The following is a 17,436-nucleotide window of genomic DNA, read 5'->3' on the forward strand; positions in this document are numbered from 1 at the left end:
ATAAGAATGAGGGAAGATTTGAAAGAGATACAAAATTATGATGGCCATAATTCCTCTGAGGGCAGGTGAGATGCAAACTAAAGGATGTGGGTTAAGGATGAAAGGGGAAAGGTTTAGGGGGAACATGAGGGAGAGTTTCTTCACAGAAAGAGTAGTGGGAATATAGAACGAGCTGCCAGCTGAAGTAGTGAACACGGACTCAGTTTTAACATTTAAGAAAAGATTGGAAAGGTACATGGATGGAGGGATTTGCAGGGATTTGAAATGGGTGGAGATTGGTGGGAGTAGGCAGGGTAATGGTTCAGCACAGATAAGAGGGCTGAAGAGTCTTTCTGTTCTGAAGTGTTCTGTGGTTGTATACACACAAGTAAAATGTCTAGAGCAATGAAATTCGTGCTCGCTGCAGCTACACTTATCAGTAAAACACATCACAAGCAGTACAAATTAAATTAATGCAATGCACTACAAGAGAAAAATAATAGATATATAAAGATAAATAGTTACTCGTGATTGCGGAGGTGCAAAAAAAAGTCTATTCCACTATTCATTCAAGAAACTGAACCTTACCTCATCATGGTTGGTAGTTTCTTTACATAATAATTACTAAAGATTGTAGTCTGCACAATTCACTAATCCACCCAAGATAATTGACACCCTTCCTTGACCAGCTAATGCTTTGTTTTGAAACCTGTTTGCCTGTTTAAACAGGTAACTCCCAAAAGCTGTTCGATATTGTCACTGCTAAGCAGGCTCAACCAGTTTGAAATTAAAATGTGGCAATGATAGGTTGAGTCTGGATTTAATTGAACATTAAGCTCTACATTCAGGTCTGAATCTGCTGCCTTGATCCAAACTGCATCTCATGTTGGAGAAGGAATATGAATCAGGACTAATAATTGCAGCAGAGGAAGGCGAAAGGAGAGGGTCAGGGGTAAATAATTGGAGAAGATAAGGAGTATTGGGAGAAGTTTGCAAGGTGGTAGGGGATCAATGCCTGATGTGGGAAGGGGAGGGGTTTGCAAGGTGATAGTCTGAAGATCAGTGTTGGGGATAGGGATTGAAAAACCCAGTGGATTGATAGCAATAATTGCACAGAGATACTGGAGGAACTCCGCTGATCTCACAGCGTCCTTAGGAGGTATTAATGAATACCTTGAAGAAGGGATCAGGCCAGAATGGTCAGTAATGTACAATATCTTTACCACCTATGGAGACCGGCTGAGTTCCTCCAGCATCTCTGTGATTTTACTGCAATCACAATGTCTGCAGACTTCTGTCTTTCATTCGATTGATGATGGCAGGGCAATGGATGTGGTTTACATGCATTTAAATGCCTCTGACAAGATCTCACAAGGGAGGCTGGGATCCAAGGTGCACTTGTAATTCACGGTGCAAGGAGTCAGAACATAGTAGTGGAGGGTTGCTTTCCAGATTGAAGGCCTCTGACAAGATCACTGATGGATTTACTGCTGTTTATCATCTATGTTAATGATCTGGATGACAACCTAGTTAATGTGATTTACATTTCAGGTAACCCCCTCCCCTATCCGGTTCCAGCTGTCCTTTATTGCTCCTGGACTTGTTTCTTACTGAATTTCCTGCTTCCCCAATGGTCTCTTACCTTAGGTCTCTTTCCACTATTCCCATATTTTGGATCCTCCTTCGCTGTTGCCCTCATTCTTTTTTGTGCTTGAGACTTTCTCTTCCCATCCCAATGTCTGTAAGGTCGTCCCAACCCCATTGTTTATTTCTCTTCTTGCCTGACCTGCTGAATCCCTCCAGCTGTTTGCTCAAGGTCCCAACATCTGCAGTTCTGGTGATTTCTCGTAAACTATTATTGATGCAAATGATTGTGATTTTTAAAAATATTTCAACATTAATCTAGTTGTACCCCAATATCTCTCTAACACTCTCCAGGACCTTTCATTTACTGTGCAAGTCTTCAGCCCTCTTGTCTGTGCTGAACCATTACCCTGCCTACTCCCACCAATCTCTTTTTTTAAAATTTTTTATTTTTCACACTATATATCACATTATTCAAGATATACACATTTCTCCTTTCAAATATATACAGTGTCGTTTTCTCCCCCCCTCCCTCCTCCCCTCCCCACCCCACCTCCCCCTCCCTCCATTCAAAACTCTGAGTCCAAGATACATCAAACCCATCAAACAATGTTGTCACTCAACATTAACAAACAAAAACTTCCACTGAGTCAATTCTTTCCATTCTCTTTTCCTTTTGTCATTTTAGGTGATAGATGTCCCGGTAGGTTTTCTCTATTATATTCCATGTACGGCTCCCATATTTTTTCAAATAATGTTATATTATTTCTTAAACTATATGTTATTTTTTCTAATGGAATACATTTATTCATTTCTATATACCATTGCTGTATTTTCAAATTATCTTCTAATTTCCAGTTTGACATAATACATTTTTTTGCTACAGCTAGGGCTATCTTAACAAATCTTTTTTGTACACCCTCCAAATCAAGTCCAAATTCTTTATTTTTTATGTTACTTAGGAGGAAGATCTCTGGGTTTTTTGGTATATTGCTTTCTGTAATTTTATTTAATATCTGGTTTAGATCTTCCCAAAATTTTTTCACCTTTTCACAAGTCCAGATTGCATGAATTGTTGTTCCTATTTATTTTTTACAACAAAAACATCTGTCAGATACTGTTGGGTCCCATTTATTTAACTTTTGAGGAGTGATATATAACCTATGTATCCAATTATATTGTATCATACGTAATCTCGTGTTTATTGTATTTCTCATAGTTCCTAAACATAACCTCTCCCATGTTTCCTTTATTATCTTTATGTTTAGATCTTGTTCCCACTTTTGTTTAGTTTTATCATTTATTTCCTCATTCTCCTTTTCTTGTAATTTAATATACATGTTTGTTATAAATTTTTTAATTATCATTGTGTCTGTAATCAGATATTCAAAATTGCTTCCTTCTGGTAACTTCAGACTACTTCCCAATTTATCCTTTAAATAGGATTTCAATTGGTAATATGCCAGCACTGTATCTTGAGTTATATTATATTTATCCTTCATTTGTTCAAAGGATAATAATTTATTCCCCGAAAAACAATTTTCTATTCTTTTAATCCCTTTTTTCTCCCATTCTCTAAAAGACAGGTTATCTACCGTAAAAGGGATTAGCTGATTTTGCGTCAGTATTAGTTTTGATAATTGGTAGTTTGTTTTATTTCTTTCTACATGAATCTTCTTCCAAGTATTAAGCAAATGGTGCAATACTGGAGAATTCCTATGTTTTACCAATTTTTCATCCCATTTATATAATATATGTTCAGGTATCTTCTCCCCTATTTTGTCTAGCTCTAATCTAGTCCAATCTGGCTTTTCTTTTGTTTGGTAAAAATCTTAATTGTGTGGCTCTATAATAATTTTTAAAATTTGGCAGTTGTAAGCCTCCTTGTCTATACCATTCTGTTAATTTATCTAGTGCTATCCTCGGTTTCCCCCCTTTCCATAAAAATTTCCTTATTATTTTCTTTAACTCCTTAAAGAATTTTTCTGTCAAGTGTATTGGCAGTGCCTGAAATAGGTATTGTATCCTTGGAAAAATGTTCATTTTAATACAGTTTATCCTTCCTATTAGTGTTAATGGTAAGTCTTTCCAATGCTCTAAATCTTCCTGTATTTTTTTCATTAGTGGATAATAAATAAGTTTATATAGATGGCTGAGGTTTTTATTTATTTTGACAGAGGTGCACCAAAGAAAAGGTACAAGAACTGCCTAAAGAAATCTCTTGGTGCCTGCCACATTGACCACCGCCAGTGGGCTGATATCGCCTCAAACCGTGCATCTTGGCGCCTCACAGTTTGGCGGGCAGCAACCTCCTTTGAAGAAGACCGCAGAGCCCACCTCACTGACAAAAGGCAAAGGAGGAAAAACCCAACACCCAACCCCAACCCACCAATTTTCCCCTGCAGCCGCTGCAACCGTGTCTGCCTGTCCCGCATCGGACTTGTCAGCCACAAACGAGCCTGCAGCTGACGTGGACTTTTACCCCCTCCATAAATCTTCGTCCGCGAAGCCAAGCAAAAGAAGAAGAAAGAAATACCTTGGTATCGTATTGTTTGCATTTGCCATCTAAACGGTGATTCTTTCTTGAATTTTGAGAAATCTGCATTATTCATTGGCATTGCTTCACTTTTATTTGCATTAATCTTGTATCCCGACACTTCTCCATATTCCTTCAATTTCTTATGTAATTCTTTTATTGATGTTTCTGGTTCCGTTAGGTATACTATAACATCATCTGCAAATAAACTGATTTTGTATTCCTTGCCTTTTATTTTTATCCCTTTTATTTTATTTTCTGTTCTTATCAGTTCTGCAAGTGGTTCTATGGCTAACGCGAACAATAAGGGCGATAGTGGGCATCCCTGTCTTGTTGATCTGCTTAAGTTAAAATGTTTTGATACATATCCATTTACTGTCACTCTTGCCAATGGCCCCTTATATAATGCTTTAATCCAATTAATATATTTCTCTGGTAAACTAAATTTTTGTAGTACCTTGAATAAATAATTCCATTCTACTCTGTTGAAGGCCTTCTCTGCGTCTAAAGCAACCGCTACTGTTGGAGTTTTATTTCCTTCTACTGCATGAATTAAGTTAATAAACTTACAAATATTATCTGTTGTTCGTCTTTTTTTTATGAATCCAGTTTGGTCTAGACTTACTATTTTTGGTACATAATCAGCTAATCTGTTTGCTAATAATTTAGCTATTATCTTGTAATATGTGTTAAGTAGAGATATTGGTCGATATGATGCTGGTGCAAGTGGATCTTTCCCTGCCTTTGGTATTACTGTAATTATTGCTGTTTTGCACGAATCTGGTAAGCTTTGTGTTTTATCAATCTGGTTGATTACTTCCAGGAGGGGAGGAATTAATAAATCTTTAAATGTTTTATAGAATTCTATTGGGAGACCATCCTCTCCTGGTGTTTTATTATTCGGCAGATTTTTTATTGTCTCTTGTATTTCTACTATTTCAAATGGTTCTATTAATTTATTTTGTTCCTCTGTTTGTAATTTCGGTAGTTCAATTTTAGTTAAGAATTCATCTATTTTGCCTTCTTTCCCTTCGTTTTCAGTTTGGTATAATTGTTCGTAGAATTCTCTGAAATTTTCATTAATTTTGGTTGGATTATATGTGATCTGTTTGTCTTTTTTCCTTGATGCCAATACCATTCTTTTAGTTTGTTCTGTCTTAAGCTGCCACGCTAGAATTTTGTGCGTTTTTTCTCCTAGTTCGTAATATTTCTGCTTTGTCTTCATTATATTTTTCTCCACCTTATATGTTTGAAATGTTTCATATTTTATTTTTTTATCTACCAATTCCCTTCTTTTAGTAGTGTCTTCCTTCCTTGCTAATTCTTTCTCTATATCTGCTATTTCCTTTTCCAACTGTTCTGTTTCCTGATTGTAATCCTTCTTCATCTTAGTTACGTAACTTATTATTTGCCCTCTGGTGAACGCTTTCATTGCGTCCCATAATATAAACTTATCCTTCACTGATTCCGTATTTATTTCAAAATACATTTTAATTTGTCTTTCTATGAATTCTCTAAAATCCTGTCTTTTAAGTATCATGGGGTTTAATCTCCATCTATACATTTTTGGAGGGATATCCTCTAACTCTATTGTCAATATCAAGGGTGAATGGTCCAATAATATTCTAGCTTTATATTCTGTTTTCCTAACTCTATCTTGTATACAAGCTGATAACAGGAATAAATCTATTCTTGAATATGTTTTATGTCTATCCGAATAATATGAATATTCCTTTTCCTTTGGGTGTTGTTTCCTCCATATATCCAAAAGTTGCATTTCTTGCATCGATTTAATTATAAATTTGGTTACTTTGTTCTTTCTGTTAATTTTTTTCCCGGTTTTATCTATGTTTGAATCCAAATTGAGATTGAAATCCCCTCCTATTAATATATTCCCTTGCGTATCTGCTATCTTCAGAAAAATATCCTGCATAAATTTTTGATCTTCTTCATTAGGCGAATATATATTAAGTAAATTCCAAAACTCCGAATATATGTGACATTTTATCATTACATATCTTCCTGCTGGATCTATTATTTCCTCTTCTATTTTAATTGGTACATTTTTACTGATTAATATAGCCACTCCTCTAGCTTTTGAGTTATATGACGCTGCCGTTACATGTCCTATCCAATCTCTCTTTAATTTCTTGTGCTCCACTTCAGTTAAGTGTGTTTCTTGCACAAATGCAATATCAATTTTTTCTTTTTTCAGTAAATTTAGCAGTTTCTTCCTTTTGATTTGGTTATGTATTCCATTAATTTTTTTTTTTTTTTTTTTTTTTTTTTTTTTTTTTTTCACACCATAAATCACAATAGCCATGATATACACTTTTTCTTTTCCACACATTTACAGTGACTTTTTCTCCCTCCCCCCTCCCTCCTCCCAAGCCACCACCCCATCCCTCCCCCCTCTCATCCATTTTAGTTATACAATCTAGGTTGCATTAATTCAGTTAGACAATGTTGTCATTCAACAAAAATACACCAGAAATTCTACTGAGTCCATTTTTTTCTTCTCTTCTCCTTCCATCAACTTAGGTAATGTTTGTTCCCGGTAGGTTTTCGCTATTGTATTTAATGTAAGGCTCCCATACTTGTTCGAATATTTCGATATTATTTCTTAAACTATATGTTATTTTTTCTAATGGAATACATTTATTCATTTCTATATACCATTGTTGTATTTTCAAATTATCTTCCAATTTCCAGGTTGACATAATACATTTTTTTGCTACAGCTAGGGCTATCTTAACAAATCTTTTTTGTGCATCCTCCAAGTCAATTCCAAATTCTTTATTTTTTATGTTACTTAGGAGAAAGATCTCTGGATTCTTTGGTATATTGTTTTCTGTTATTTTATTTAATATCTGATTGAGATCATCCCAAAATTTTTCTACTCTCTCACATGTCCAGATTGCATGAATTGTTGTTCCCCTTTCTTTTTTACATCGAAAACATCTATCAGATACTGTTGGGTCCCATTTATTTAACTTTTGCGGTGTGATGTATAGTCTGTGTAACCAATTATATTGTATCATACGCAGCCTCGTATTTATTGTATTTCTCATCGTTCCAGAGCATAACTTCTCCCATGTTTCCTTTTTTATCTTTATATTTAAATCTTGTTCCCATTTTTGTTTAGTTTTACCATTTGTTTCCTCATTTTCCTTTTCTTGCAGTTTAATATACATATTTTTTATAAATCTTTTGATTAACATTGTATCTGTAATCACATATTCAAGGTTACTTCCCTCTGGTAAACTCAAGTTGCTTCCTAATTTATCTTTCAAGTAGGATCTCAGTTGGTAATATGCCAGCGCTGTATCTCCCGTTATATTGTACTTATCTCTCATTTGTTCAAAGGATAAGAATCTACTTCCTGAAAAACAATTTTCTATTCTTTTAATCCCTTTTTTTTCCCATTTTCTAAAGGCAAGGTTGTCTATTGTAAAAGGGAGTAGCTTATTTTGCGTCAATATTAGTTTTGGTATTTGGTAATTTATTTTATTTCTTTCTACATGTATCTTCTTCCATATATTGAGGAGATGGTGTAATACTGGAGAAGTTCTATGTTGTACCAATTTTTCGTCCCATTTATATAATATGTGTTCAGGTATCTTTTCCCCTATTTTATCTAATTCTAGTCTCGTCCAGTCTGGTTTTTCCCTTGTTTGATAAAAATCTGATAGGTACCTTAATTGTGCGGCTCTATAATAATTTTTGAAGTTTGGCAATTGTAAGCCTCCTTGTTTATACCATTCTGTTAATTTGTCTAGTGCTATCCTCGGTTTCCCCCCTCTCCATAAAAATCTCCTTATTATTTTCTTTAACTCTTTGAAGAATTTTTCTGTCAGTTGTATTGGCAATGCCTGAAATAAGTATAGTATCCTTGGAAAAATGTTCATTTTAATACAGTTTATCCTTCCTATCAGTGTTAGTGGTAGCTCTTTCCAATGCTCTAAATCGTCCTGTAGTTTTTTCATTAGTGGATTGTAATTGAGTTTATATAATTGGCCTAGATTTTTGTTTATTTGCACACCTAGGTATCTTATTGCCTGCGTTTGCCATCTGAATGGGGATTCCTCCTTAAATTTTGAGAAATCCGCGTTATTCATAGGCATTGCTTCACTTTTATTTACGTTTATCTTGTATCCCGACACTTCTCCATATTCCTTCAATTTCTTATATAGTTCTTTTATTGATAGTTCTGGTTCTGTTAAGTACACTATCACATCATCCGCAAACAGACTGATTTTATATTCCCTGTCTTTTATTTTTATTCCTTTTATATTATTATCTCTTCTTATCGATTCTGCTAGTGGTTCTATAGCTAGCGCAAACAATAATGGTGATAGTGGGCATCCCTGCCGCGTTGACCTGCTTAAGTTAAATTGCTTTGATACATGTCCATTTACTGTCACTTTCGCTAACGGTCCCTTATATAATGCTTTAATCCAATTAATATACTTCTCCGGTAAACTGAATTTTTGCAATACTTTGAACAAGTAATTCCATGTATTCCATTAATATTTAAAGTCATATAGTTTAATGTAGCCATTTTATACTTTGTTTATCTTTCCCTTCCGTTTCCTCATCATCACCTTTCCTTCTCATCCATTTCTGCTTTCTTTCTTTGAAAAGTTTATAAGACAACATTTTTAACACATCAAACATTCCCCTTATTCTCCTACCTAATATTTCTTTAACCCCATTGTCCCCTCCCCTTCCTGAGTTGCCCATTATCCCTTGTCGGGCAACCACATCTCCCCTCTCCATTTGGATTTGCGAATTCACTCGCAAGCATCAACTGATTTTGCAGTGACCATAACTTCTCCCTACCCAGCCCCGCCCAGAAAAGATTTCAATTTTTATATACAACAAAGGTCATTCTCTAAATTCCCTCTTTACTCCTCTCTTCCCCTTTTTTCCCTCATTAATTCTTCTCTATACACTATTCTTCTTTTTTTCTTTGGCTTGGCTTCGCGGACGAAGATTTATGGAGGGAGTAAATGTCCACGTCAGCTGCAGGCTCGTTTGTGGCTGACAAGTCCGATGCGGGACAGGCAGACACGGTTGCAGCGGTTGCAGGGGAAAATTGGTGGGTTGGGGTTGGGTGTTGGGTTTTTCCTCCTTTGCCTTTTGTCAGTGAGGTGGGCCCTGCGGTCTTCTTCAAAGGAGGTTGCTGCCAGCCAAACTGTGAGGCGCCAAGCTGCACGGTTTGAGGCGATATCAGCCCACTGGCGGTGGTCAATGTGGCAGGCACCAAGAGATTTCTTTAGGCAGTCCTTGTACCTTTTCTTTGGTGCACCTCTGTCATGGTGGCCAGTGGAGAGCTCGCCATATAACACGATCTTGGGAAGGCGATGGTCCTCCATTCTGGAGACGTGACCCACCCAGCGCAGCTGGATCTTCAGCAGCGTGGACTCGATGCTGTCGACCTCTGCCATCTCGAGTACTTTGACGTTAGGGATGAAAGCACTCCAATGAATGTTGAGGATGGAGCGGAGACAACGCTGGTGGAAGCGTTCTAGGAGCCGTAGGTGATGCCGGTAGAGGACCCATGATTCGGAGCTGAACAGGAGTGTGGGTATGACAACGGCTCTGTATACGCTTATCTTTGTGAGGTTTTTCAGTTGGTTGTTTTTCCAGACTCTTTTATGTAGTCTTCCAAAGGCGCTATTTGCCTTGGCGAGTCTGTTGTCTATCTCGTTGTCGATCCTTGCATCTGATGAAATGGTGCAGCCGAGATAGGTAAACTGGTTGACTGTTTTGAGTTTTGTGTGCCAGATGGAGATGTGGGGGGGGGCTGGTAGTCATGGTGGGGAGCTGGCTGATGGAGGACCTCAGTTTTCTTCAGGCTGACTTCCAGGCCAAACATTTTGGCAGTTTCCGCAAAACAGGACGTCAAGCGCTGAAGAGCTGGCTCTGAATGGGCAACTAAAGCGGCATCGTCTGCAAAGAGTAGTTCATGGACAAGTTTCTCTTGTGTTTTGGTGTGAGCTTGCAGGCGATTCAGATTGAAGAGACTGCCATCCGTGCGGTACTGGATCCACTGAAGAGGTACTGGGCTTCTCCTCCAGGAAAAACAAGGACTGGTTCGATGAAAACAGCCAGGAAATCCAGGAGCTGCTGGCAAAGAAGCGAGCTGCCCACCAGGCTCACCTTACAAAGCCGTCCTGTCTAGAGAAGAAACATGCCTTCCGTGGCGCATGCAGCCATCTTCAGCGCAAACTCCGGGAGATCCAAAATGAGTTGTGGACTAGCCTCCCCAAGCGAATCCAGCTCAGCGCGGACATTGGCGACTTCAGGGGTTTCTACGAGGCTCTAAAGGCTGTGTACGGCCCCTCACCCCAAGTCCAAAGCCCGCTGCGCAGCTCAGACGGCAAAGTCCTCCTCAGCGACAAGATCTCCATCCTCATCCGATGGTCAGAACACTTCCAATCTCTTTTCAGTGCCAACCGCTCAGTCCAACATTCCGCCCTGCTCCAGCTCCCTCAACAGCCCCTAAGGCTAGAGCTGGATGAGGTCCTCACCCAGGATGAGACATATAAGGCAATTGAACAACTGAAAAGTGGCAAAGCAGCAGGTATGGATGGAATCCCCCCAGAGGCTGGCGGCAAAACTCTGCATGTCAAACTGCATGAGTTTTTCAAGCTTTGTTGGGACCAAGGAAAACTGCCTCAGGACCTTCGTGATGCCACCATCATCACCCTGTACAAAAACAAAGGCGAGAAATCAGACTGCTCAAACTACAGGGGAATCACGCTGCTCTCCATTGCAGGCAAAATCTTCGCTAGGATTCTCCTAAATAGAATAATACCTAGTGTCGCCGAGAATATTCTCCCAGAATCACAGTGCGGCTTTCGCGCAAACAGAGGAACTACTGACATGGTCTTTGCCCTCAGACAGCTCCAAGAAAAGTGCAGAGAACAAAACAAAGGACTCTACATCACCTTTGTTGACCTCACCAAAGCCTTCGACACCGTGAGCAGGAAAGGGCTTTGGCAAATACTAGAGCGCATTGGATGCCCCCCAAAGTTCCTCAACATGATTATCCAACTGCACGAAAACCAACAAGGTCGGGTCAGATACAGCAATGAGCTCTCTGAACCCTTCTCCATTAACAATGGCGTGAAGCAAGGCTGTGTTCTCGCACCAACCCTCTTTTCAATCTTATTCAGCATGATGCTGAACCAAGCCATGAATACACTATATATTTTCTTTTAAATGCACATACACTTATGTAATATATGTATTATATATGTATATAGTCCTATACACACGTTTTTTTAGTTCGCTGTCTTTTGTACTCTCGTTACACGGCTTCATCTCTCAGTCTATTTTGTAATTGTTCTGCAAATTTTCGTGCTTCCTCTGGATCCGAGAATAGTCTGTTTTGCTGTCCTGGAATAAATATTTTCAATACCCCTGGATGCTTTAGTATAAATTTTCTTCCATAAAATCGCCTTTGCTGTATTGAACTCCTTTCTCTTCTTCAGGAGTTCAAAACTTATATCTGGATAAATCAAAATTTTTTGCCCTCTGTCCTCCAGTGGCTTGTTGTCCTCTCTTACTTTCTCCATTGTTTTCTCCAGTACCTTTTCTCTTGTAGTATATCTTAGGAATTTTACTAAAATGGATCTTGACTTTTGTTGTGGTTATGGTTTAAAGGCCAATGCTCTATGTGCCCTTTCTATTTCCATTTCTTGCTGTAGTTCTGGACATCCTAAGATCCTGGGGATTCAATCTTTTATAAACTCTCTCATATTCTTGCCTTCTTCATCTTCCTTAAGGCCCACTATCTTTATATGATTTCTTCTGTTATAATTTTCCATTATATCTATTTTCTGAGCTAACAGCTCTTGTGTCTCTTTAACTTTTTTATTAGATTCTTTTAATTTCTTTTTTAAGTCCTCTACCTCCATTTCTACTGCTGCTTCTCGTTCTTCCACCTTGTCCATTCTTTTTCCTATTTCTGATATGGTCATATCTATTTTATTCACTTTCTCTTCTGTACTGTTTATTCTTCTTCTTAAATCACTAAATTCTTGTGCTTGCCATTCTTTAAATGAATCCATGTTTTCTTTAATAAGAGAAAATAAATCCATTGTCTTGCCTTTCCCTTCTTCTTCCATTTCACTGTACACTTCCTCTTCCTCTTCTTCTTCCTCTGGGTTGGCCATCTGTTGTTTCTTTGTTTTCTTTTTCTTCTCTTCTTTCTTGTTTTCGTTGTCTTCTATGTTCTCCTCTTGCTGCTGCTGTTCTGTAGCTGTCATTGCCGGCTGTGGAGATCGACTCCCCAGCTGGTCGCCCCTCCTATCGGTGCGTTTTTTTGCATGCGCATCGCGCATGCGCGAGGAGTCACGCATGCGCGGTTGCGCACTTTTACTCGGCTCAGCGAGCCATTTTTGTAGTCCACTTTCTACCGACCTGAGGGAGCGGGCTTCTCTCTCCTCCGCGGGCCTCTTCGAACAGGTAAGGCCTTCTCCTTCTTCCGTTGTCTTCTCTTCCTCTCTGCTTACCGTTGGTTTCGACTTTTCTTTTTTCATTGCCATCTTCTTTCCACCTTTATATTCACTTTACTTTAATTTTTATTTTTGTGCCTTTGTACTTTCCTTTATTTTTTTCAACTTTTCTGGAGAGTGCTGGAGTTCACCGTCCGGCCACTCCTCCATCACGTGACTTCCCCCTCCCACCAATCTCCACCCATTTCAAATCCCTGCAAATCCCTCCATCCATGTACCTTTCCAATCTTCTTAAATGTTAAAACTGAGTCCGTGTTCACTACTTCAGCTGGCAGCTCGTTCTATATTCCCACTACTCTTTCTGTGAAGAAACTCACCCTTATGTTCCCCCTAAACCTTTCCCCTTTCATCCTTAACCCACATCCTTTAGTTTGCATCTCACCTGCCCTCAGAGGAATTATGGCCATCATAATTTTGTATCTCTTTCAAATCTTCCCTCATTCTTATACACTCCAGGGAAAAAGTCCTAACCTGTTTAACCTTTCCCTGTAACTCCATTGCATTAACTCCATTAGGCAGCAGCTGTTGGGAGTGAGAGAAACAATTTATTTTCCATTCATCCATACCTTGTGCTTGACCATACACCATCCCGAGGAGACGTAGACATTCTGTAGCCCCGCTGGACTTGCTGACTCCAGGGTTCAGGCTGCAGTGGGGCTCGGGCTGCACTGATGGATTCTGAGTTCCATAATAGAAGCCTCTGAGACACATAATAAATTAACAATCATATTGTTAGTTTAAATAACTAACCATGTTTAAACAATAGAATGAAGTAATAATAAAGATGAAGAAAAGAAACAAGCTATTTATGTTCACCTACCTGTGAAAGTGCAGATAGAGCTGCAACCTGTAAAAGTGACACACCTCTTTTCCCCAGCTCTAGCCCCTCAGGCTGTCCCTGCTCTGGCCTCTCCATCTGAGGGGAAAGTTTAAAAGAGATGTTTGCAGCAAATTTTTTTTCACTGAAAGCAGATACAATTGTGTTGTTTAACAGGCTTCCAGAGAAAGAAAGAGAAATGTATTATGTGTAAACAACAGAGGTATAGTTTCGTTCCAGCAACATGTTCAGTGCACATATTGTAGGCAGAGGGCTTGCTTGACCTTTTTGCTGTAAATTCAATAGTATTGTTACATCTGCGCGAACAATTAATAGTTGTGCGTCTACCCTTTAAGGACTGTGCTGGTGACTCTTCATGCATCGCACTTGGCTGAATCAGTTAGTGCTTTTAAACTGCTGCACCTGGGTAGCCCTCCTGGGACCCAGGTGTGTTAAATGAGTTGATGGTTTTCCCTGTACCTTTCAAGCTGGGGCGGGATCAACCCAATAAATCGCCAACCCGGCGATTTAAGGGGGATCCCGCCTCCGTGATGACACCTTGAATATTGGTAAGTCTCCTCCATCAACCTCCCCACAAACTATCAATCGCTCCCACCCACCCCCCCTCCCCATGGTAGCCGACCCCTCCGCCCCCATAGCAGCCACCCCTCTGCCCCCTGATTGCGGTATCATCCCCCCCGGCCCGCCAATCGCAGCATCCCCTCTGCCCTGCTGATCGCAGAGACCCCTCTGCCCTGCCAGCGACCCCTCTCTCCCCACTTCTGCCAGGGATTCCCTGTGATGCCAGTGCACAAGCGCTGACATCACAGAGGTAACTGGGACAGCCATTTTTGCTTTCAAACCAAGGGAGGATTGTGGCCTAGGTGTGTACCTCTGAGGTAGGCCAGGGACCCGGTTGATTTTGGATGTTGCTAACCATGTCAGTCCTTTCACGCTGCCATGTGAGGGGGTGCTAACCAGGCAAAACTATCTCCTCCAATGCCCCCCACCCCCACCACACACACACACACCTTTATCCCTAATCGGTCCTACCTTCACTCTCATCTTTCTTTTATTCTTCACATATGTTTGATGTATTAGGGTTTTCCTTGATTCTACATGCCAAGGTTTTCTTATGCCTTTTTCCAGCTCTCCTGAGTCCTTTTTTAAGCTCCTTCCTAGCTACCATATAATTCTGATGACCCCCTTCCTGACATTTGCTTCCTAAAACCTATTATACTTCCTTCTTCCTCTGATCAGTTCCTCCTCTCATCATCCATGGCTGCCTTACTCTATCATCTTTTCGCTGTCTCAGTGGCACTACGGATGTGGTCCCTAAACATTCTCCCCATTTCAACTGTGCTTTTCTCCTGAGAACATCTATTACAAATTTACTCTTCTCAGTTCCTGCCTTCTCCCATTGTCATTTGCCCTTCCCATTTTATCTGCTATCCTTGTTCCATAGCTATGGAAAAGTTCAAGGAGTTGTGGTCACTGTCTCCAAAATGCTCACACACCAAGAATTCTGTCACCTGACTAGGTTCATTACCCAGTACATACTATGTCAAGAATCCTTGGACACATCTGATAAATTCTTCCCCATCTGAACCTTTTGCAGTAAGGAGGTGTCAGTCATTATTAAGGAAGTTGAAAATTGTGCAATTTTTTGCATCTTTTCAAAATCTGCCTACTTAATCTGCTCTTCAGTGTCCCAGTGGCTATTTGAGGGCCACAGTAAGCTCCCAATAAGGAGATTGTTTCCTTCCTGTTTCTGTCTTCTGCACACACTAACTTGGTAGACAATCCCATTTCAAAATCTTCTCTTTCTGCAGCTGATGCGATCCCTGATTTGCACCTCCCTCCTTTTTCTCTCTCCCTAAATGCATTGCCATGGGTAGTGGTGGAGGCAAGGACGATAGGGACATTGAAAGACTGAAATAGGCACGTGGATGTGAGGTGGGGAAGGATTAGATTGTTGTGAGTAAGTTTATGTCAATCAGCTAAACATCGTGGTCTGAAGGGCCTGTACTGTGCAGAAATGTTTTATGACATCCTTATTAATCAAGAACCTATCCACCTCCTTAAATCTACTAATTGACAGCTTCCACAGCCATCTGTGCAATAAATTTAACAGAATTATCGCATCAGTCAGAAGAAATTTCTGGTCATCTTTGATTTAAAGGGTCATCCTTTATTCCAAAGCTGCGTCCTCTCATCTGAGACTCTCCCACAACAGGAAACGTCTCCTCCAAGTCCACTCTATCTAGCTCTGACAATATTTAGGAGGTTTCAATCGATCCCCCTCATCTTTGCAAATTCTTTACAGGCCTGGAACCATCAAATTCTCCTTGTCCGTTCAGCCTTTCATCTCCAGGATCGTTCTCGTAACCTCCTCTGGACCCTTTCAATGCCACCACTTCCTTTCCTAAATTGAGACTCCAAACTGCTCACAATACTCCAAATGTGGTCTGACCAATGCTCTTCAAAGCCCCAGCATTACATATTTCCTTTTGTATTCTCTTTCTATCAAACAAAAGTAACATTGCATTTGCCTTCCTTACCATTCAGTCAACCTGATGAGTGAATGTCAACATTGATTTCAGTTTGATAAGATTCCACATGGAAGGCTGGTCCAAAGGGTCAGATCACATGGGACCCAGTGTGAGATGGCCAATTAGTTACAGAATTGGCTTGGTGGTAAGAGATGGAGGTTATTGGAGGGTTGTTACTCTGACTGAAGGCCTGTAACTAGTGGTGTGCTTCAGGAATTAGTTTGCTATACAAATTGATGATTTGGATGGCAATAGGTTGGCATGCTTAGTGCATTTGTGGATGGTACCAAACTTGTTGGTATAATAAACAGTGAAGATGGACTCTCTGATGACAACAGGATCCAGACCAGGGATGGCCAAACTATGATACATTGCTCATCTTTAAATGGCTCCGATAGCTCAGTGGTTATGAGATTGGTCTCGTAAAGGTCTCGTAAACCAGGGGTTGCGAGTTCATTCCTCGCTGGGGCCTCATTTCTGTGAGGGGCGCTGGACAAAGTGGTGACTTTCTGTCTTCCTTATGGTAGAAAAGTTAAAGAATTTCATGAATATTGCATTCTAAATGTAGTATTATGTGACAATAATAGACCCTTTACCTTTAGAACATAAACCCAAACAATAAATTGCACCATATGTACTTCTTAGTTTCTACACTAGATGTCACTGCCATAGTTTAAAGAGTTATTGTATTCATTTCAATTCAATTTAAAAGAAATAGACACAGAAATGCCCAGTGTAATATCTGAGCACATCAATAAACTACTGTAGTGTCAACAGTTAAGCTGTTCAGTGGTGTCGTATAGTTATTTTGATAGAAAATGAATTTTCGATGGCACAGAATTTTTTGGTCTAAAAAAGCAAGTTTATCTTGCAGTGTAACTGGTTGAAAACTGCTGGGTTTAATATTGTTTGGCCCTTGACTCCTTATATTTTTCTGAATGTGGCCCACAACCAAAAACGTTTGACCACCCCTGATCTAGATGATAGTAATAATGAATTTATTATTATATGCTTTACACAATGTACTTATGCATTAAGTAATTCTTACTTGCTACAGCTGAACAGGTACTTTGTGAAAAAAAAATTCCAACAAGAGGGATCGTGTGCTGAAGCTATATGGATGGACCAGAGGAATGGGGAAGGTATGACCACACTCATGGGGTTGTAATATAGATGCTCCCAGTAGTCCGTGAGAATTGGAGGAGCAAATCTGCAGAGAGGTAGCAGACAGCTGCAGGAAACATAAGGTTGTAATAGTAGATTTTAACTTTCCACATATTGACTGGGACTCCCATACTTTAAAAGGGCAGGAGTCTTGGTGTTTGTCAAATATATTCAGGAAAGCTTTCTAAATCAATATATAGAGGTACCAACTAGAGAGAGTGCAATACTGGTTCTCCTATTAGGGAAAGAGACAGCACAGGTAACAGAAGTATGTGG

At 39.6% G+C, this 17,436-nt stretch overlaps 1 protein-coding gene and 1 long non-coding RNA gene across 3 annotated transcripts in view; one reads left to right on the plus strand and one right to left on the minus strand.

Moving 5' to 3' along the window:
• Nucleotides 1–14,050, minus strand: part of LOC138746307 (uncharacterized oxidoreductase YjmC-like) — a 65,681-nt gene extending 51,631 nt beyond the window's left edge. The window contains exons 1-3 of one of the 2 annotated variants that reach the window (XM_069904534.1): nucleotides 13,729–14,050; nucleotides 13,448–13,543; nucleotides 13,194–13,327 (exon numbers count right to left, since the gene is read on the minus strand). In XM_069904534.1, the coding sequence (XP_069760635.1) occupies nucleotides 13,194–13,327; nucleotides 13,448–13,543 (230 nt within the window). In that variant the 5' untranslated portion in view covers nucleotides 13,729–14,050. The remainder of the gene's footprint in view (nucleotides 1–13,193; nucleotides 13,328–13,447; nucleotides 13,544–13,728) is intronic. The other variant, XM_069904532.1, reaches the window with a different exon arrangement.
• Nucleotides 14,051–14,259: 209 nt separating this feature from the next.
• LOC138746350 (uncharacterized) overlaps nucleotides 14,260–17,436 on the plus strand; it is a 61,537-nt gene continuing 58,360 nt past the window's right edge. Inside the window, exons 1-2 of the long non-coding RNA XR_011346894.1 lie at nucleotides 14,260–14,343; nucleotides 17,054–17,138. This is a non-coding gene — a long non-coding RNA (uncharacterized lncRNA). The remainder of the gene's footprint in view (nucleotides 14,344–17,053; nucleotides 17,139–17,436) is intronic.

This window comes from Narcine bancroftii, chromosome 1 (genome assembly GCF_036971445.1).
Source record: "Narcine bancroftii isolate sNarBan1 chromosome 1, sNarBan1.hap1, whole genome shotgun sequence".
Taxonomy (NCBI): Eukaryota; Metazoa; Chordata; class Chondrichthyes; order Torpediniformes; family Narcinidae; genus Narcine; species Narcine bancroftii.